This window comes from Phaethon lepturus, unplaced genomic scaffold (assembly GCF_000687285.1).
Source record: "Phaethon lepturus isolate BGI_N335 unplaced genomic scaffold, ASM68728v1 scaffold30129, whole genome shotgun sequence".
Lineage (NCBI taxonomy): Eukaryota > Metazoa > Chordata > Aves > Phaethontiformes > Phaethontidae > Phaethon > Phaethon lepturus.
This window is the reverse complement of record NW_010564564.1, coordinates 7,923-29,975: the sequence shown is the minus strand read 5'-3', so window position 1 is coordinate 29,975 and position 22,053 is coordinate 7,923. Positions and strand designations below refer to the sequence as shown.

The 22,053-nt window shown below is 40.2% G+C and overlaps 1 protein-coding gene across 1 annotated transcript in view; it reads right to left on the bottom strand.

Annotated features, from left to right (window-relative positions):
- Positions 1 to 21,702, bottom strand: part of ANKRD55 (ankyrin repeat domain 55) — a 46,664-nt gene extending 24,962 nt beyond the window's left edge. Inside the window, exons 1-6 of the mRNA XM_010294911.1 lie at positions 21,663 to 21,702; positions 14,892 to 15,014; positions 12,904 to 13,034; positions 10,730 to 10,839; positions 7,311 to 7,371; positions 3,648 to 3,776 (exon numbers count right to left, since the gene is read on the bottom strand). Of these exons, the coding sequence (XP_010293213.1) occupies positions 3,648 to 3,776; positions 7,311 to 7,371; positions 10,730 to 10,839; positions 12,904 to 13,034; positions 14,892 to 15,014; positions 21,663 to 21,702 (594 nt within the window). The remainder of the gene's footprint in view (positions 1 to 3,647; positions 3,777 to 7,310; positions 7,372 to 10,729; positions 10,840 to 12,903; positions 13,035 to 14,891; positions 15,015 to 21,662) is intronic.
- Positions 21,703 to 22,053: the final 351 nt, after the last annotated feature.

Here is a 22,053-nt window from a genome sequence, read left to right as displayed (position 1 = left end):
TCTTAAGGATATGCTTAAAAAATGCAAATTGAATCTGTTTTTAATTTGTTTGCTAGCAGTCAAAATCATCTTTAAAGCTTAGTGACATAAAAAATCACTACTGTCCCTTTCTAGCTACCTCTAGAAAACTATGTGAAACAAGGAGAAAACAAGTACAATTTTGCAGTGAAAGAAATCTTCCTGAAACCCACCAGACTGTGAACCAGCAAACGCACCTTTTCTGGCCTAATCCAACAACAAATATGTCTGTCATGGAGAAACACCCACTAAATTTTAAGAAGTCTTTGGAAGTCTCTCTGAATTCTTCCACCATAGGCAGCCCACAGGAAAAAAAAACGGGGTGTGGGCAGAGGGAAGAAGCGCAGTGGTCCCTCAGGACAGACCTGGGCCCTGAGCCACCACTGCCTTCCCTGGTCCCTTCCTCTGCCCTGGCTGACTGGCCAGCTGTGTCCTTGAGATGCCCTGCAGCAACAGAGATTCATTCCTAGAGATGCTGAAATTTAAGTGTGCTCTCACCTTCCAAGTAGTTACAGAGATGCTGCCATGCTTGCTCAGCCAAACACAAATGAATAATTGCCTATGCTTTGCTTTTACAGGAGGAATGAAATAATTGTATTGTTGCTATGGAGCAAATATGCAGGCTCATAATTTTTTAAAACTTTGCACTCTGAATCAACCTATAAAAAATCATAAGCGCAGTTCCACATCGCAGAATATTATTTTTAATGGCTTCTTTTTAGTTGCTTTCTTTTTATCCCTAGAGGTTTGCATTTCTTCATTTTATAAGAAATCTTTGTTTGATTTTTTGTTTATTCTTTAAATGAAAGCTGATATTTTTACATAATCATATGACTTTGGGAACCAGAGGTTTAAGAAAGAGACAAAGAAACTTCTGGCAAAAATCATGGCAACCGGCAAGGCAATACAGGAAGACTCCAAATCTTCCTAGGCTATTTCCCAGATACTACTAATACTATTGTGATACAGTAGTATGTAGTATGATAGTGTATACGGTATACTATATACTATATCTTACTAGGATTTCAGTGACACCATTATCTAGAACTGTTAGAATGGCTTTACACTTTGTTCCAGCATCAGTTAGCAGTTTTTTATTACACAGGTGCGTTTCCTTTTCATTACAGCACTTATTGCTGGTTGCAATGAAAGGAGAGAAATACCTCCTGAGACACTTCTAACACAGCCCTATCTGCACCAGCTCTTAAAAATACTGCATGTGCAAAAAATGTGACATGAGATATTCTCACTTCAAACCAGAATGATCTGCGTTTTTGACGCTGACGTAACATATTCACACTGAAGGCATGAACTTGAGTGGCAGGAGGTTTGAGCTTTTCAGTAGGGCAGACTTTGGTGTGGGTCTATCTAGTTACAGGGCTGGGACTCCACAGCCACTGTTTGTCTGATGGGAGACCAAGCACCAAATATGCAGTCTTTGAAACAGCCAGCGTGGAACAATTATTTCATATGCAACATGCTCGAGACTTTGGTTTCAAATGGCAGGCAATGGATTTTACATGGTCCTGCTCTGTGTTTCAGCCCAGTGCACAAACTGCCTCTTTCCTGCAACTTCTGAAACAAGTTTCTGTACAGTGCCTGGTCTTGCCCTTGCTGCATTTTTTTAGAATGAAATTAAACACAGAGCCCTATTCAGCCAAAAACAACCCCTGCAGCTGGTACTGCTTGAGCTCTGTGAGTCTCTTTTGCTCTTAATATATTAATACAATTCTTAAAGGAAAAATATCCCTTTTCCAGCAGCCACAGAGGAGGTTATTAGACATAATGATAATCCCACACAGCAGAGCTGTTGTTCTGTGCTCTGTCATAGCAAAGAAGGTCATGCCTGTCCACAGTATCTGTTTCTTCTTGGCCTGGTAGGACAGCAGAGAGCACTGGCTGAAAGTCTTTTTTCTTTGCCAAGCTTGAGTAAGAGAAATACTAACAGATCTGTTCCATGCTCTGGTATTTCAACTACCCCTTCTGGATTTCGAGTATGAAGAAGTATGTGGATGGAAGAAGCAATTTATAAAGCTTCATAGCAGGAATCTCTTGAGAAGAAAAAGAGGGTGGTCATCCTGCACATGTTTCCTCTGATTTCTGGGAGCAGCTTAAAGGAGAAAGAGGAGGGATTTGTGATTTGCCTCCACATAGGGCCAAGTGGGTTTGTGCAGTTTTGATTTCCCCCTTTCTCAAGAGTTATTCTGCATGTTTGCGAGAGAAATGTGGAGGTGGGAGCTAATGGTGGAATTAAATAATAGAATTTACAAAACAAAGTTTCAGGGAAAGCTTAAGGTATGAGGGGAACTCTGGGGGTCCTGATATTAAGGGGATGATTCCCTTTTGTCTTTCTGTTCAAGAGACAGCTTGTTCCTGGAGTGATGATCTAGACCACTGCCTCGCCTGGAGGACCTTTCATGAGTTTCAGAGATTTCCTGCTGGAAGCAGCCTGCATTGGAGCAAGCCTAGTAAAAATGCGTTACAGGTTTTCGAGTAGATACCTTTAGTCTCTTAAGGCAAAATAGAAAGGGATGTGGCCCATTTTCAGACTGGTTAGGATTAAAGAAGAACAAAACTTATTTTCAAATAATACCAGTTGCAGAGACCAAAATATACCTCTACTTCAGAAAAACAAAAGTTGAGCCTATTGTACATGAACCATCTGTGGGAGGCTGTGGTTGAAGGAAACATTATTTGTTCTACATGTCCTTACTCATTTACAAATATAGTATGTGGCAGTTCAGAGCTTTTAAATTTCTTTGTTGGCACATTTTTTAAGATGAGTGAACTTAGACCAAAAGGTGAGGATGCAAATGTTTAGTCATTGTAGGAAAATATTACTGGATTTTCATGCAAGTTCTATTTCTGCTTATCTGGTGTGCAGGTGTTTTGAACATTGATACCGGAACTTGCTATGGCAAGGGAGCAAGTAAAAACATATTTATATAATTTCATCTGGGAAGTTTTCTGCAGTAAAGTTTAGGCATGACTTAGTAAATTACACTATATTTTAGACCACTTACTACCAATTGCACAATACAGTGTTTAATGCCACGTTAAACCTGTGTGTTTTTCTTCTTTAATGATGGCCTGAGTAATTTTTAGAAATCTGACAATTTTTTTGCATAGGAGATAGGAACATACAGCTCAACAGGAAAAGTGTTTGGCTCCTTGTCATCCTAAGTCTCCAGAGAAGTAGCGTCTCAACCCTTCAGCTAATTATTCTGCAACTATAGCTGTTTAAATATGTTTTAACTTGTGTTGACATTATTTTATTCCCAAAGGTCTTTGGCAAGACTATTTAAGCTGCTGATTCCTGCAACCCTGATTTAGTGAAAAAATTTAAGCATGAGTTCAACGTGAAGCATACATATAGTCCCAGTGAGATAAATGGTAGCTTTGTTTAGGGCAACAGTGCTGAGCCTGTATTAAGTATGCTTTGCTCTCCAAAGAAGATGTTAGATCCTTGATCGGTGCCCACTGGAGAAAAGCTAGAGCTGTTAGTGGGCATTCCTAGCATTCGTCTTCCTCATTTCACAGCCAATATAATTGCTTTTGGAGTATTTAGGACACCACAATAGTCAGCTCAGCTCAAGCAACCGCCTGTTGAAACCGCAGCCGTGGCTCACCTGTACTGCCCAATGCAGAGCTGTTTTGAAGTCTTTGTCCACCAGAGTGAGGTCTGCTCCCTTGTGCAGCAGAGTCTGGGTGTGCTGGGGCCTGTTGTGGAAAGCAGCCCAGTGGAGTGAAGTCATTCCCTGAAAGCCACAAACCCGGAGAGCAAATAATTGTCACTCACAGGAGCACCTTTCAAGTCTCTGTAGATAAGCCAGACAGTTTAGAAACCATTGGGGACTGACAGGCTCTTCCCTCTCCCTCTTGTTTTGGAATAATCAGTAACAGCTTCTGAATTAGTGGAGTCATAAAGGGGAACCAAGCAATTAGCTTTTCGGAGTTATTACAGAAAATGGATGCAAATATGAAAGCTTCTTTCCTATGTGACTATAGCTTGTTATAAATAATGTGTGGTCAGGACCATGATGGCTGGGGATGGTTCCTCACTGCTCAGTTTGGATCCTGTGCGAAAAGCCTGTTTCAGACTGGTGCTTTGACGTGACACAGTGTGATATTTATTTTAGGTCTTAACTTTGATCCAAAATAAATATTATAACCTAGTATTCTAGCTGGCACTAATCAGCAAGCTAAGGAACTGGCCCAGTGATGTTAACAAAAAAGTCATAATATAAATATCTGCTATTTACTGTTTAGGGAGAAAACAAAGCAAATGGTAAGCTATTGACCTGCATTTTCATTGCATCTTAGCTGTGTTCAGTCAGTCTTGGTAGATCAGGGAATACATGACCTGCATTTGTACCTTCGTCAGCTTTGTTATGCACACCTATATTTTACTCTATATCCATAATATTAAAATTTTTCTGTATGAAATTACTCATTCAATGTTTTTCTTAAAATTTGCTAGTATTGTTCAGATGTGGTAACATTTTACTTTGGGCAGATGTTGTTTACTATCTCTTATCAGGGAAAATGCATTTCAAGGGTCTTCCCTGCTTTCCAAAATGATAAAAAGCGAAAAATGTGGAGCGGAAAAGATACAGATTGCCAACTGGCAACAACTCAGGTAAAATACAAGCTATAAAACATTGGTGCAGACGGCTTATTAGTGCATTAAATAGTGGAAGTTGTTAGCAATGATTTTCCGACTAAAATCTTGAATGCCCTAACATTTATTTCTCTCACTCATCAGGTATCTTATACAGCTTTTCAAGTCCCCAGATGGCTTAAGTATAGAGCAGTTGAACAACTGCAGTTTTGGTTTTAGTTAGGGTTTGCAAAACTTAATCATGGGGGTTTTGCTTTTGTAAAACCAAAAATGAGGGTAAAATCCTGCTCTAACTGAAATTAATGGGAGCTTTGCCATTGATGTCAGTGGACAAATGTTTTGACACAAGGGACTTAGCACTGTTGATGGGTGCTCAGTATCTGTGAATGCTGTGAACTGAGACTTCAGTGAAGTGATTTCTGGTTGGGAAATGGGTCCTCACCCCTTGTCCTGGACAGCAGAAAAAATCACTGAAAAAGGAGAAGCTACAGTGTACCAGGCTAGCTTTCTGTCATCTACCCTGGTCTGTTGATATGGACAAAAAATCCTGAAAAATCAACTTTCCCTCTGTTTCTACTGTGGTCACCAACAGAATTAGCTGTAATGTAAGAGAGTGAGAACTGTTAGTAGGAATCAAAGATCTCTCTAGTACAGGGAAACAGTTCAGAGAGGTCAGTAGCACATGCTTAGGGAGAAAATATAAGAAACAAGGCTTGATGATAGACAGTCACCTAACATTTGGTAATCAGGCTAAAGACTTCTTATGACAGCCAGACCTCCATAGGGTAATGATGCATTTTCTGAAAAAGTAATTATTTTAATTTTCTTTAAAACTGCTGCCTGATATTTTGTGTAGGTGTCCCCATAATTTTAGACGTAAAAACCAGTTAATAATAAATCTCTTTTCATCTTCTCCATGCCATTTATGATGCCATGGACTTCTATTGTATCATCCCTCTGACATAGTAGCCAAGCTGAAAGCCCTATTGTAGTTAGTTTGTTCTAGTTGTTAGCCTGACCGTGAAAGGAAGCTACTCTATAACCATCTTCGTAGTCCTTTTCTGTTCCTTTTCTTGTATATCGTTTTTCCGATTATTCTTGCAGCCTACATTCAAGATGTGGGTGTACCAAGGATTCAGACAAAGCATAATGCTGCTTCCTGTTTTGTTCTTTATTTCTTTTCTAATAATTTGTACATTCCACGTGTCCTTTCAGAACAATTGAGCAAAGAGCATTGACCTGGCTGTAGCAGCAGCTCACACGTGTGGGCCTGCTGGAGCGGGCAATGATTGTCTAGCCTGCACCCATCTGATTTGTGCGTGGTGATACCACCCTTGAGTGGCATCTGTAGATAGACTATTGTTTGTAAAAGAAAGCATGAGAGTGATATCAGAACTGTCAAAGCTGAAGATTTAGCAGAATATAATATTAAAGGTGAGACAGCCAAACAATTGTGCATTTATAAAAAATAAGGAGCAATAAGGGACATAAAAGGAGAAAAAACAAGAAATGGTTGTGGGTAATACAGTGTGACACTTGTTTTGCCCAGAGTCAAGGCTTTTTCAGGGAACATCTCTTCACATTGTCATCTCACAGGCTTTATAAGTAAACCCACAGAAAGCCACAGTTGTGGAAACTATGAAACCTCCAGATGTATTTCTTATTGTTTACGTGTTCGTGCATTCATTGGGGTGTTTTTCTCAAGTGTAAGAATGATGGGAAAACTGAAGTGTTTTAGTTATGCCAAGAGAAAAACTTGATTAGCTGCAATCATTTGTGAAGATCCACATTTTTCAGAAAACGTGAATATTCAGGGATTAATACCAACAATTGAACAAATGTCTTCTCAGTGCCAAATGACAGTAAGCTGGACTAAAAGTTCCAAACTGCATGTAGTGATGCATTACAAAAAACATTACAGCTTGAAATTATGATCCACGGTTCCATGCAATTCATTAACAACATAATTCTACTCCAAAACAAAGCATACGTCTGGTTTAGGTTGTTCTGCAAACCATCCAGTAGATAAGGAAGGTTCATGGGAAGAGGGAAAATTAACAGCCCTGTGGTGCTTCTGGCACTGTGGAGAAGAGACGAACCTTTGAGCAATTGTTAGAGTGAAGAGAAACATATGAAAAGACATCCAGAGTCTCTCTTGTGTCTTGGCTTCTCTGGAGGAGAACACATCTGTGAAGTTAACACTCTCCTGTGTACACTATATATAAATATGCAGGGCACAATTCTTTAAGGATCAGAGGATGGCATAAAGTGTTGTAGCACCATGGCTCTTCTGTGTAATACTAGCTTTCCAATATTTTTCCTGAGAACGATACCTTAATGATGGGACGATTGGTAAAGAAGAAGATTTAGTCCAATGTCTAACTTCAGAAGAGTCAAAAGCAATTCATGTTTTGGCAAGTGAGTTAAGAGACTGATTCAAGGTACCTCATAGCTGGCAATATATGGAGAAGGATTATTAGCCTAAAGGTGCATCTTGTATCCTAGGGAAAAATGAGATAATGCTTTGCAGAGTTCAGCAAAAGCACTATAGAAATTTTTGACTAGTGCATAGTGTCATATAAAACGGATAATATAGTGGACTCTCTCTGAACAGTGTGACTTGTATGCCCCCAGAGCCTGGGACTGTGACTTGTAGCACAAGCTCACTCACCTCATTGTCCTGATGATTAATTTCACTAAGATTTGACTGCTGCAGAAGCACGTTCAGAAGCCTGCAGAAGTAATGACAATAATCAGTGTACTGTACTCCTGACTAAACCTGAAAAAATGACATTTTTTGAGAAACAAAACATGTAATCTCAAGAAAAAATATGTATTAGTAATGGGCAGAGGTCAGAATTTTAGCTCTGGGCTTTGTTGTACTAGAAAAGCAAATAGGACTTCATGGCTTACTGTAACAACAGAAGTTTAGTGCTGGGAATTAAAACAGATCCACATAGAAGAATTCCTGTGCTGATTGCCAGGCTAGAATCAGAGTGTGTAATACTACACGTGTGCAGTTTTTGGCAGCTTAACAATTCATTGTCATCCTATATTATAAAGTTTTAAACAAACAGAAATGGTAATGACCAGTTTCTAAAAGGATTATTCACTCTCCTTAACTCTTGAAGTAATGTCATGTTGTGTGCCTGTTTGTGTGTGTGTGTATGCATGCATACTATATATTTACAGACACACAAACCAGTAGTATTTTACAAGGCTTTACAGGGTGTCTGCCAGGATAGGGCCATTGTTATGGTATAAAATATAGCAATGCATTGGTTTACGTTTTATAGAATATCAGACTACAAACACTCCCCTCTGGTGGAGGGAACAGTTACAATAGAATAGTTGCATGAAATATTATTACAAGTGCAATAATATTTTTAACACTGTATGGATTTTTCTTTTTTTTTTTCCTTTTGGTATCCTACGAAAATGTTCTGAAATCACTAAAGATTTGGGGAGGATGGTTGTGTTTTATAGTAGGATGCTAAGTGTTTGGATCATGTACATGAGTGGACCATGGAAATGAAAAGGACCATCCTGTCACAGGCTGTAACAAAGCTGAATACCATAGATACTAACATGGATATACAGTTCTTATGATTCTAGCAAAAGGAGAGATATATCCTTAGTGGATCCCTAGATAAGATCATAGTACAAATCTGTGGTTCATCTGAAGGTGTGAACTTGCTACAAACCTTCCAAACATGGACATTTAAAAGACATGCTGTTTTGCAAGAAAATTAAAAGATGATGAAGGGTCAAGGAGGAAACTCTGGTAATGTACAGTTAATGCACAGACAAATGTATACAAACATGCATTTATTTCTATGCATAGGAGACAAAACCTTTTGCTGCTTTTCATCAGGACAATCTTCAACAACTTCCTGTATGTGTTCTGGATTGAACTGTGCTCAGGTGTGTGCATCAGATCAAGATGAGAATGTTGCATGACAAATTTGTTCTCCCACTCCCCCAGTAATAAAAAAACATATAGTGTAAATTATTCAAAAGACAGAAATTTACAGTTGCTTAGGGATGACATGGGCAATTCTGCAGGTGAAAATCTTATCTGTTGGTAATGCCATCTTCAGGTGCCAGAAATTCAAGTTTATTTTTTTTTCTAATTAGAATATCCCTAAAAGGTGAAGACTGTGCAGATCCCAGTGCTTTGCTAGGAGTTCAAATCCACTTGTATATGGATACAAATACTTGTAGAAAAGAGGTGTTACACCTCCTTTTCTGAATCACACAATCAGTGGCATAATGTAACTCTGAAAAGGACTATGTTTTAGGATTGCTGTGATTAGTTTGGTAAAAGTTTGTAAAAGGGAAGAAACATTTTGTGGTCTTTTGGCACAATGACTCACTATGTCAGAAATTCAGTATCTGAAAACAGGTCTGGGTAAAAATGGCCTATTGAGCGGGAAGAAAGAGAGATAAGCATAATATGCTTGTAAAAAAAACAATTTATCACATAGTTTTATAATCTGGTTCATGGTTCTGTAGTTTAACCCCAGATATAAATCAATGAAACCAATGTATGTGAAGAAAATCTCATTCTCTGACTGTAAAACCTCTATCAACAACAAACTTTGGCTCACTTATATTGTTAAACCATTACGGCAACATAAGTGCTACCACTCAGATGTGTAGATATTCAGCCATGCAACTGAGATTTCTCTGATATCTACCAGACATAGATCAGGAAGTCCATGGATTCTCTTTTCACGTTTTCTTTTAGGCTCTGTGGCATGCACTGAAGTACATAAATCAATTATCAAATCAATACATAAATTGGCTGATCGCTGTCTTTGTCTTTTCATGTGGTCCATATGCTGCCTCCAGCACATGGGGTTTTAGGAGTGGGCTGCCAGTTTTCAAACTTGGCTGAAAAAATATTTCATAGCTGGCCACTGCATATGCCCTCTTGTCAATGACATGGGGTTCAAGAGATTGACAATGACTGTGATGGAAAAACCTCCCCCTCAGAGCTCCAGGCCTGTGTTCTGGGCATGGAGCAAAGCCAATGAGAAGACAGAGGAAAAGGAATTGAGCAACTGGTAAACTCCTGTGCAGAGCAAAGGTCTGCCCGTATCCATGGAGAATGTGAAAAACATTCAGGGAACCCTATGTGCTGCTGGTAAAGTAGATTACAGTTCCCTTTCAAGTAGCAGCATGTGCTGTGTTGTACAAACATTGTCTTCTTTCTGTGGAGGTTTTGTTTAATGATAGTGACCCGTACTTTTGCAGAAACCTCAAACTATTCTCTCCAAGTGATGCATGAAAAGCAATGATGATGTGGAAAATCAATAAAGCTGTTAAAAAAGGCAAGATCAGCAGAAACACACAGAGGTCTGAGCTGGTCTGATATGGCGACAGCAGCAAAACTGTAGACTCAGTGATTAAGTCACATGAACATTTTTCACGTACTGAATGTTTTACCTGTCTCTAATGTCTTCCTATCCCTCCAGACATGATTTACTCAGGAGAGTTTTTTGAGTAAATTTATTACAATGTACAAATCAAAATTTAGTAAACCTTCCTATTATCACACACTGGAATGAGACAAAGAGGACCTTTCTTACGACTTCCTGTGAAGACATTCTGTAGATGTTACTCCACCTTCAGTAAAAGTAGTTCAAAATGAGCCAGTCCACCAAACCTCAGCTTCCCCTTTACAGTAGAGGCTGTCAGACAGGTTGTCGTGGGGAAAACTTTTTTTCACATTTTCCATGCTACTTAGAGGAGAAGTCCAGAGAAGGAGCTTCTTGTGGGAAGGTGGCAGAAAAGTAATTGGTAAGGGAAAACCCAGGGTTTCAACCTCTGTTACAATTTTTTCCCCCCTCCTGCTGTTGTGATCTTAAACCAGGCTCCTCGCTTTACTTAGCCGTACATCTCAGTTACACAAGTGTCGTATAATGCATTTCCTCATCTCTACCCCCTTTATGATAACCACTAAACAAAGCAGCAAGTAACAAGTGTAACTTCCTGACTTGGGCTCCCCTTTGGGCTGGGTAGCTTGTGCTGGTGACTACCTGTTTGACATTCAACCAGCAAATGCTGTTGGAGCCTGGGACATACCTCACGTCAGGCTCTGCGGTAGCAGCGTGTAGTGGCAACCTCCCGTTTTTGTCGGGTATGTTCTGCTTAGCACCATTTCTGAGCAGGCTGACACAGCCTTCCAGCCAGCCCTGGAAAAGAAATTAGAGCATGTCAAAGAGGAAGGTGAAATGCATTAGGCCAGGTCTTTGCTTGGTGGTTCTGGCATCCGTGTGTGACTGTAGCTGTTTCTTTCAGTGGAGGAACTGGTCTTTTGTTTCCCCAGTAGAGTCTTTCAATTGAGAGTGGTTCCCTTTTGGAGTCCGAAAGGGAACTTGATCATTCATTTCTGTGATAAGGTGTTTTCTTTGCACTGCCTTTTGTTTTTTCTGCAGCTGTGGTAAGTACTGACTGAGTAAACAGTAAAAACCTGCTAATTCCTGTATCACTAGCAAATGCTACACATATTCCTGCATGTGGATTTAATTATGCTAGGTTAAACCAAGAACATGAGCCCTTAATCTCATTCACTTTATGAGATTTTAGCAGGGATAGCAAATCAATAGTAAAAAGCCTTAGAGTGTGGTCTTACAAACATTGGTGCAGAAGTTTGAATTAGTGACAATGTTAAACTGAAAACAGCACCAAAATAGGCAGGATGAATCAGTTCTTGGACTAAAACCTTCTATTGATCACCTCAACAAAAAAGCAAGTAAACAATCTGATTGTGACTGCATAAATCTTTCAGTGTATACTTAAGTGCCAGGGAAATCAAGCATGTGTTTAAATGTTTTGTTCAAACCTCTGCAGGCAACTGATAAAGACCGTTCCCTCCTGTATGAAATATGTCGGATTGACATTACCAGCATTTATAGGGAAAAGGTGTGGAATGATGGAATCAGAAAATCTCTATTGCAGCTCCTGATGGAAGTACAAGACCACCAAATTCTGCATGTGATTGTGACTGTGGAGCTCTGCTGAATTCAGTTCTCTGGACAGACATCACAGCCAAATGTTCTCTAGACCTCCCATTATATCCATCACAGAAACAGAAATGGAAACTTCGAAGCTTGGGTGGTTTAAACCTTTTCCAGTCATTTCTTTTTTTCCAAAGAATACTTTTTTCCCTCTGGGAAAATAGGAAGGAAAAAAAGAGCATGACACTAATTATGGGATTTTTTAAAAATATCTGGCAGAGGAAATGCTTATTCTCAAGTGGGGCATGCTCCTTGCACTGAATGAGACTGCCTGTTTGGCTGTTTTCTACACTTATTTTCTGGCTGAGTATCACATAGCTGAGCACAAGCATTGTTTTTGTCCTGAGTTTGCAGGAAGAAACTAGATGTAAGGGATGCGATTTAATTAGGCTGCCATGGTATCTGTTTAAATGAACTGGCAGTCATCCAGCCATAACTCACACCATGCAACACTTGTGAACATCCCTTCCTCCTTTCTGTCCAACGGAAGCTGATGGTGAACACTTCTGCCCAACTAGCGTGGTCCCCATCCTCTCTCTGAATCCTGAATTCCCTCCAGCGAGGAGTAGAAGACTAAGGAAAAGAGGACCATCCTTGTGTGCTTCATACAGAACGCACCACATCTCCCTTCCAAAATTTCTCAACGGGGTGTCTGCGCCTACTATTACTTGCGTGTGGATTGACTGGAGGATTGGATTGCTTATGATTTGAGTATCTGCACTGGCACCTGCAGCATCTTGAATGAAGTTCTTAATCCAGCCATCCAAGGTCCAGCACTATAGTGAAAAAAGGCAATGCCCTGGCACGTGTGTTGTGCAGGAAAACATGCCTGCTGACCACCAGAGTTTGAGATAGCAATGCCCTCTCTGGAACATAAAAATCTGATGCTGACAGAGAAGTTAATCTGCATATTAAGAAGAGGGGACTTTTCAGTGCACAGAAACAAGTGGCTTTCTTGGAACCACACAGAGGATCCTGGATCTAGTGCGATCCCCATACCATGCACTGGTTTTATAACCTGAAAGAGATAGGACACTATGACAGGAGTCCTGATCCTTTTCTAATAATCATTGCTTCCAGCTTTGCATTATAATAAAGTTTCCAATTTCCCTGTTGTCTAGAACCAAAAGTTTTGTACTTTTTTTCTTTCTGTAGTATAAACAGAAATCTTATTTGGTCTGCACATTTACTCCCTTCACTCCATCCATCTTTCCATCCTTCTCCCCCAAGTCTTGGTACCAGATAAGTTGCCAGAGATAAACTGGTACGTCCACAAGCATCTTGAGTATTAATATTGGCTCCCATCTTCAACAGAAGCTTCACTGTATCAACCTGGCGTCCTGAGACAGCATGCATCAGAGGTGTGCAACCTGGGGAAGAAAGTAAAAAGTTCTATTACAATTTTTATTTTGTCAAATACATAAGATAAGATAAAAATATTTTCTTATTTGCTAATGTTAGCACTGGAAAATAAACAAATCCTTTCTCTGACAACTGTCCAACAGTTATACTCAGCTTTTTGCAGGCAGGAAGTAACTGCTATGCCAGTTACTGATCACTGATTTTAAAAAGAGCATGACTTCATTAGCAAAAGCCTTGCCTCATTAACTATACTTCTGGAGGGAAAAGTGTTTTTCTGTTGACAAGATCCCAATATGAACTGTTGGCTTTGTACACCAGTTTGGAGGCTGATATTCTTCAGAGTGACTAGAAGCCAGATGGTGCTTGACTAATTTTCTCAAATCCCAGCTTCATTCTGTCTCTGTGTATTCAAATGAAATCAAGCCCTGTCCTGTGCAAAAGTTTATATGTGTGAGCTGATGCTTTACATAGCCAAAAATTATGTTAAAGACTGGATTTGCTCTAGAATATTTTATTTTCTGTTGTCATAAGAACTTATTTTATATTCTGCAAACAATTTCTGTGCTGGAAAAAATCTGAAATCTACATTCAAACCTAATACTCAAATTTCATAATGAAGTATTATATCTTTTAATTGCTTCCTTTTCCTTCCATTCTGTTAACTGCTGAATAACAGCAAGAGATTTTCCTGCAGAATCTGACAAAGCAATTTAAAATTACTAAGCTGGGAATAGGCATGAATATTAGAAACTATAAGACTGCTAGAAACTTCAGACACAACTGAAGAATGATTATTCTTGCTGGGTTCAATGAGACTGCTGAGCAAATGCACACTACTCGACCTGAGGTTATGCAGACTCTGCCTTATGTGCAGGATATGAGCCATATGTTTTGTCTTGCAAGACTGGTCTTTAGTTACATTCGTATGTACAACCTAGTAAACAAGTTCATTCTGCAGCTGAAATACTTTCATTTGCTGATCAGTCTCTCTCCACCCACTGCCCTTCATACCTAGTCCCTCTCCCATTAAAGATCGGAACTGAGAGCATTTTAGCTTGATTAAGCATTTTCCCTACTGACCAATAGATGTTTTGAAGGTAACAGTTAGGATGTCTGGTTTAAAGCGTAGGAAAAGTTGGTAACTTGGTAAAAGCTGGTAAAGATTAGAATAGACAGTGTTCATATGGGTCCATTAAAAGAAACTGCAATTAAAAAATACTTTTGAATAAACAAAGTCTTCCTTGAGAGAAGCTTCCAGAGATCTGTGGCTCTAATTAACTTGGGAAATATGCACATATAAAACCCAGCCAATGGAAGCACTTTGTAATAACATTAAATAGTAACCTGAACACAAAATGAGAAGGAGCACAGTCTCACATATAAAACAGATTATTTATATCATTGCACATTTACAACCAACATGTTGGTAAACAATGTCAGGATAAAATCATTAAAACAGTGTCTGTGCACATACGTTTCAAGTGCAAAAGACCAGACCCCTCTACTCTAGAGATGTGCAGAATATATAGCATTTGGCTTTGATAAAAAATACTATTTTTCCTTCCCTGAAATGACAACAATTTCTCAGAAGCTCCCTAAAGAAGATAAAATAGATTAATGATAAAGTACTGTCTGATTATAGCGAAACAACTTATTTGTATCCATATAAATAATGTTACAATTAGAGGGGTAAAGAAGTATCCAAACTGAGCATTTCCAGTGGATGTTCCAAAGAATAACTCAAATTTCCCATATTCTGCTGCTAAATATAATTTGCTGAACACAAAATTTGGGATAAAAAATGGCAAATTTAATTGCAAGTTGAAGCAACTAATCCCCTGAGAGCAAGCTCAGCCTTAATTTACCCTCGGTGTCGCAGCACTCCAGGATGGAAGGATCTTCTCTAATCACTGCAGTTAGTGTGTTCACATCGCCATTAGCTGCTGCTTGGTAAACCACAGTCAAGTCAATCTCTTCTGCTGCATCACCTGCAGGGGAGGAGTACGTCCGTGAGTAAGCGTAGAGCAAGTACAAATGATTAACAGTGAAAATAACGACACATTTCACTGAGTTTTTATGACTATATAACTCAAGGTGGAACAAAATGTATCTAAACAGCACTGTAGTTTTTGTTAGTAATTTGAAACTTGTTTTTCGTCACAACTTCTTCCAAAACCTGCCAGACATAGACACTGAGAGGACATAAGAAAACTTCTGGAAAGTTTCCACCTCTTCTAAGAAATCACACTAATATTAACATTAATGTAATATGACTTGAGAAACAATGAAGTAATAACTGAACTACCTCATAATGTTGCTGGCTACACTTCTATGAGATAGGATGAAATCAGGGTACAGGTGTTTTCAGTTTCTATGTTATCCTTGCACCAGTCAGAAGACTGAGGCTTTTCACTTCCTTCCCCTGCCGTGTCCAGGGGAATTCTTTTCTCTGGAGAGTGAACTTCTGGTGGCAATGGTTTATGTTAATAATTCCTGCGAAAAGGAAAGGTGTACTATTGCTTGGAACCCAGGAGAGGTTTATTTTGTTTGGCAGTTACAGTAGGAGGTATTTAAAGCAGATGCATTGCAGGACTTGTTCCTGAACACTCCTCAGATTTTTGTTTCAAGAGAAATTAATGTGATGATTCTCTCTTTGCTTCTCTGCTTGTAACTCCCACACTGGTCATCCATCCCATGCTCCACATGCCTACACCTCTTTTGACTTCAAGTGAACTATTAACCCCTTAACTCCAGGATTCAAAAGAGTTGATTTTTTGGTGCAGAGTCAAATCTGATGTAATAGTAAGATGCTCTAGGTATGTATTGTTGGCCAGCTACAGTCTCATGTTTAATTTTAAAAACAGTTTCTGATCTCTATTAACTCAAAAATAAAGAAGTACAGCTGCAGTGAGCTGTGCCATTCACTGTGGCTGAGAGTCAGATCTACAGAGCATAACATTTGTCCAGCCACTGCACTACCTTGTTAGAAGTAGAAAGTAAAACTGACATCTAAATCACACTAGCAAGTTGATCAGGGGAAAGACAGGTTAAGTGACCGGTGACTTATCCATACTGTCCTGTCTTCTGGAGATAACATAACTATGTAAGCTGTGTAGAAGAAAGGGAGGTGGTTTAAAGAGAATTTGAAAAGTTAGTAATTTGAAAAGTCTTTTTCATAATAAAATAATATATTATTAACACATTGATATAAATTATATTTTAAATATTGTCACATATATTTTTGAGTGATTAAAGATCTTTAAAGGTAATTTTAAAGTATTAGCCACTCTATTGACATTGTGATCAGATATTGTCACAGCCACACCCACATGACTCCATGCTGGGGTTTAGACCCCAACATAATTCCCCACATGTGACCTTCTGTCCCTGGGATGTAATCACCAGTCTCGTCTTCAAAACTTGGCTGCCATGGAAACGCAATCAGCTCTTAACCTGGGAAAGGTTAGTCTGTCAAAGCTGAGCTCTGGCTGTGGGCTTGGGAAAATTAGAAAGCTGATGTTAAATCTGCCTTCACCAGTGCACAGATTCCCTCTCCATCACTACTCAACTGTAGATAATTTAATTTCTTTTATTTCTTTTAGCTGGTCTTTTAAATGACACATTTGATAATATTTTTAATTAAAAATGTTAACTTTATTTTTATTCTACTGGCGAGTCTATGGCTGAGGGAACTGTTCTTTTGGCTCAGAAGCTTTGACCTGTATGCTTGGGAGATCAGGAAGAAACTAAGACGCCTTGGCTCTGGAGAGTCACCACCTCTAGAGTCATCATCAGTGACTAGTATATGAAAAAAGAAGTGACTTTACCACAGGGCCCATTAATCAGATTTCCTTATCATGCCAGATCTCCAGACTGCTCTCACAGTCAGTAAACTCAGCAAAGACATGTTCAAAACAGGCTGAGGTCTGAGCTAGTCCCTTACTCAAAGAGAGGTGTAGCATGGGCTGGGCAGAAGGCAGAGAGGCAAGGCAGAGGTTCATTGCTTATGTTGCTCCTCTTGGCCAGTCTCTGAAGGTGCACAGGAGGGGCCAGCTCTGAGCACTGACACAGCTCCTCTCACAAATGTGTGTGGTGGTTATTATATGGGAATGGTACAGAGAAGATGCTGCTGGCATTGGGAAAGAAACCATTAGATGTTAATGAGACAGACAGTGGATCAAAGGGTCCTTCACCTTTTATGCATAACACATGTAAATTTTGTAATTTTTTGTGTTTAACCTTGTAAGTACTGTGAAATTTTCCCACTGTGAGTCAGGAGCAGAGTAATCCAGCCACAAAAGGAAACCCTTCATCTCCTGAGCAGAGCAGTTGCTTACTGGGAGGTCAGGATGACAGGAAGATGAGGGCATGGATGCACACCTGCATGTAGGTCCCTCACTCCCTCTGCCCTTTTTCATCTAACTAAAACCAAAACACCTTCTCCCCTTGTGCCTTTGCTTGTGCTGGGATGAGTCTGCTTTCCCCAGAGCAATTGTCCTGTATGAGGAGAGGAAGCAAAACTCAGAGTGGATGGATGGATGAATAAATGAATGAAGAAGTTTTCCCCATGTCTGCACTCACAGAGCATGGGCTCCACTCCTGTTGAGGGATGGTGGCATGAAGCCACATCCAAGATTCACACTTCCCCACCCACAAGTCCTAGCTGTTGAAGCAAGGAAACGTTGGTGGACCAGGTTGTCACCCTGCTGGTGAGGGAGACTGGGCCAGAAGGAATTGATAAGCACCCATATTGTGCATCTAACATAAAGTAGACCGACACTAATTCAATTTGTGTAGGGTGACACTATTTCAAGTGGGGTGTCTTCAACATGACCTGTGTGGCTTTGGGTAGGGGGCGAGGAGGAAGACAGATGCATGGGCTTCTGATGTTTCACATGACAGGGAGCAGGAAATGCCAGGAGAGCTTGGATGTCATTTATGCTGGATGCACTTGGCTCCAGGTGACAAAACATCTCCCGCTTCATCTTCCTCCAGCTTACGCTGTCAAGGAATAAGGGGGCATGGGCGCAAACCTTGTAGGCCATTTCTTTTTGCAGACTCCTTCCTGAGCAGAAGAGGAATGGTTGGGAGAGTTTTGCAGAAAGTGACAGTGGGGTACTGAGCACTTGTGTTCCTCCTCTGTGAGCTTACCCTCATGGGAAGTTTGGCTGCAGCTGGGGCACCAGCACCACATGGGATAAAGGGATTGTGAACAGCCAAATGCCCGACCCTCCATTTTCAAATGCCTTAGCGTTACTTCATTTATTTTCTTGCAGGTCTGCAAATGCCAGTGAGTACCGGTGCCATTTCAGATACATTTTGTATTTTAGTTTGAAAAATTGCTGTGCTACTGGTGAAAGGAAGCTGTCAGTTGGCTTCAGCAAGGCAGAAGGTCCAACTAAGAGCATGCGTGTGGAGGAACAGTAGGGAGAAATCGCAAGCTGGTGCAACAATGGCTTGCAAAGGTCTGGAAGAATCTTAGTGAGCAAACACCAAATGACATACAGGGTTGTGACATCTTCTTTTATAGCTAAAATCCTCAGAAAAAGTAAAAGTTAAAAGCCAATCTGTCTGAAATGAGCTGCAGTGTTTTAAAAGCACGTCATTTCTTTAAGACAAAGCAATTGTCTTTTGGTTAGAAAAGGGTTATATAAAGAAATACACAGAATGATCACAGAATTCAGAGCAATGAAATTACACTGCTTGTGACATTAATTGTCCTCTGACTCTCCTATGAAGAATGCATGTTTTACATGATTTGTGATGTTGGCTGATGTATTGTTTTACAAAGTGCACATCAGATGTATAAGTCCATGCTTTCTCCTGCATTGCATTTTTAAGGTCTAAATAAATTTGCTGCAGCTTAGTTTACATTACAGTCTTGACAATGACTGATTGAGATCTTGCTAAAACACTAAGATTTGAAAATTGAAGTCTGTATAACAGCATAATTTATGTTCATTATGAAGAAGAAATATTTATGTATGTAATTTACTCCCTTCTTTCCTATAAAACCTCTTGTCTCCACCAGTAGCCAAATGCTGTATGTGATTTCCCATAGCTTGTCAGCAGGACACAATACTAGGCAGTTTATTTGATTTCAGCATGTCAGCATCAAGGGTCAGTGGGAAGTGGATGAGTACAGTTTTTGGAAATTGTAGCTTGCTCTCTGATCTTACGGATTTATTGATTGCTTAACAAAGTAATAATCCCTGTGTGTGCCTGTCTGTAAGTGTACTAGTCCAGGCCTTTGTCTGGCTTCTCTGTTTACATGGTAAACAGTTGAAGCCAGGTACAGCACACATTTAAGTGGCACCAAGCAGTGTTAGGAGGGGAGGGGTTTCTCATGCTGTTTGGCTTCTTTAAGTCCCACTTTGCTAGTGCTGTTGCTATTGATCAGTATTATAAGATGTTAGTGAGCAATACCACAGGAAGAGTTGCAAAGAGACAGTATTATTTTCAAGCCTGGAATGCTCTTCTTTTGATCTGTAGCTGGGATGGTTTTCTGATGTGTGGAGTGGAGAAAGGGTTTGTAGGGAGAGTTGGATTATTATATGGGACAAACAGATCCTGATCTGGTGTGTCTGAAAGATAGTCTGTAATATTCCATTGTTATAAATTGCTCCAATGAAAGATAATTTCCTTCTCCTTGCTAAAAAAAAAAAATATGCCTGCTTAAATCAGTAATGTGCCAAGACATTGACCTGCTATTTAGATAAAATCCACCATACACGGTAAATTTTGAATAAAGTTTTCTTTGCATGATAGGCAATGGTTTCAGTGTCCCATTACAGTGTTTTGTCTGCTCCTGCTCCCCATCCGCCTCCCACACAGCTAGCAGGGAAGGCAAACAGTAAGTCATAAATCATCTAATAAGCCAGCATCCCCGCAGTGGTGGTGGAAGGAAATGATGAATTCATCTGGAGAGGACCCTTTTGCTGGGGAGAGGCTGTGCGTGGAGTGTGGCATGGGGCTGGAGATGATGCTGGAGAAGAATAAGGATGGGTTGGTGTGGAGGGTGGCCTGGCAGGAGGAGGGCTGCAGATTAGGAGCAAGGGAAGGTACAGGCAGATGTTGCCTCCCAACTCCCTCACTTCTGTCCAGATAAGGTGGTTTGGGTCAGTGGTCTCCTGCATTGCTGTTTGGCCCCTTATCCATCTGGAGACTTGACTTCTCCTTCCCCAGCCCTGGTCATATTCCAGCCCCATTCCTGGCACCACTTCCATTGGCTCCCTGTCAGCCATCACCCCAGGCAGCATGTGTGAAGCGTTTCCCCTCTCCCTCCCCAGCCTGAGCACTGCTGGGTCAGCGTGTGGCACAGAGCATACTTGTAGTAACTGCAGAAGGAGAGCTTCAGAATGGCTGTTTGGAGCTGTGGAAGCTCAGTCAGCCCCACACCTCTGTTTTGGGGAAAACACTCCTTACGTCATTCGCACACGACCTAGAAGCACCTGTCTCTATTCCTGCAAATCCCCTTCTCCCGTTGCACTTCCCTTCCATCTTTATCCTTGCTGGTAGTACTTTTTTGTCTCTTGTTGCTCAGTTTTTCTTGATGGCTTCCCACTCTTCCTCATCTACTCAGGGTGGGGTCCCAGCTCAGCTGGTGTAGACCAGTACTCTCAAGACTTGCTTCAGGGCTTTGAGCTCTACTGTGGATGAAAGGCACGCAGTGCATTTACTTTGGGTTCACCAAAGAAGTGTAGGCAGGCACAAAAGTACAACCTATGGGACCTGGCCAGCTGAAGGGCATCACAGCATCTGTCTTCCTCCTGCCCTTCATCCTTTTTCTACAGTCAGCACCTTCATTGTGGGGCCAGCATGGCCATGTCAGCTTGGACACTTTGCAGGTGTGCACTGGAAACTGTGGCCACAGCACACAAATTATTTGGCAAGCTGACTTAAAGAGAAATTTTTTGCAACACAGATAATCAAACAACAACAGCTTTCTGCTTTGGGAACATAAAAGGAATACCACTATATTCCTTACAGTGGTTTAAGCCATAAGACATAAAAGATTGTACTGGCAAATAAAGACATGAAATTCAACTCATTTAACTTAAAAACAGACAACAGAGACATTTGTATTACCATAGCAACCTTACCATGTAGAAAATCTTAATATTGGGGTTTTTAAAGATATCTTAAATTCACAACTGTGGCAATACTTACCTATACAGCTAAGATTTGCTGAAGCAAAGTCGATCACTTGTCAGCATCTTGTCCTTTTAATGTATACAAACTAGGATACTTATGAAAATGAGCTTTTCTTAAATTTTTACTGCATTTTAAACTGCTCTGCTAATACTGCAATTTTTTAAATGCATATATCCATAAGAGGACCAATATATGATATAAACAATAAACATGCATACATCTCTCAATGCTAAGCATAACAGCAATCAGATACTGTTGCTATTGTGCTGAAAAAATTATTTTAAAAAATCACTGTAGCAATTGGCTGAAATATCCATGTCTATAACTGATGGAAGAAATTGCTTCATGTGTAACCAAAATCTCTCTGAGACCTGATCTTTTAAAAAAATTCTTGTTATTAATTCTGTCAAATAATCTTCGTACATTTGCATGGGAGACATGGGAGGACCAGAGGATTTTGAAATTAGTAGCAGGTGACTTACCTTTGTGCTGATCAAACACTGATGAGGAACTGAAATCCATTGTGGTGTATCTCATTATTTACAACCAGACCAGACAAATACCATCTCCACGGTTTTCAGGGAAGAATCCCATATATTACAGTAAACAATGCAATGATAGCTGTTGCTGATCTTCTTGTCAGAGAATTAAACTCGCTTTATGGCTGCAGGTTGTTGTCAAGGCAAGGACATTATCGCTAGCCCGATGGGAATGGTATATTCTATTTGTTATGGGCCCTCTTAAAATGACATCCCTGGAAGCTTAACTGAGCTTCTGAAAAACGTCTTATCTTCAGCGAGTGAAACTGCCTACGAGCAGCTCTGAGAGATGCTGCGGCTCACTCCGCCCCCCGCGCGGCGGCGCTCCCGTAAG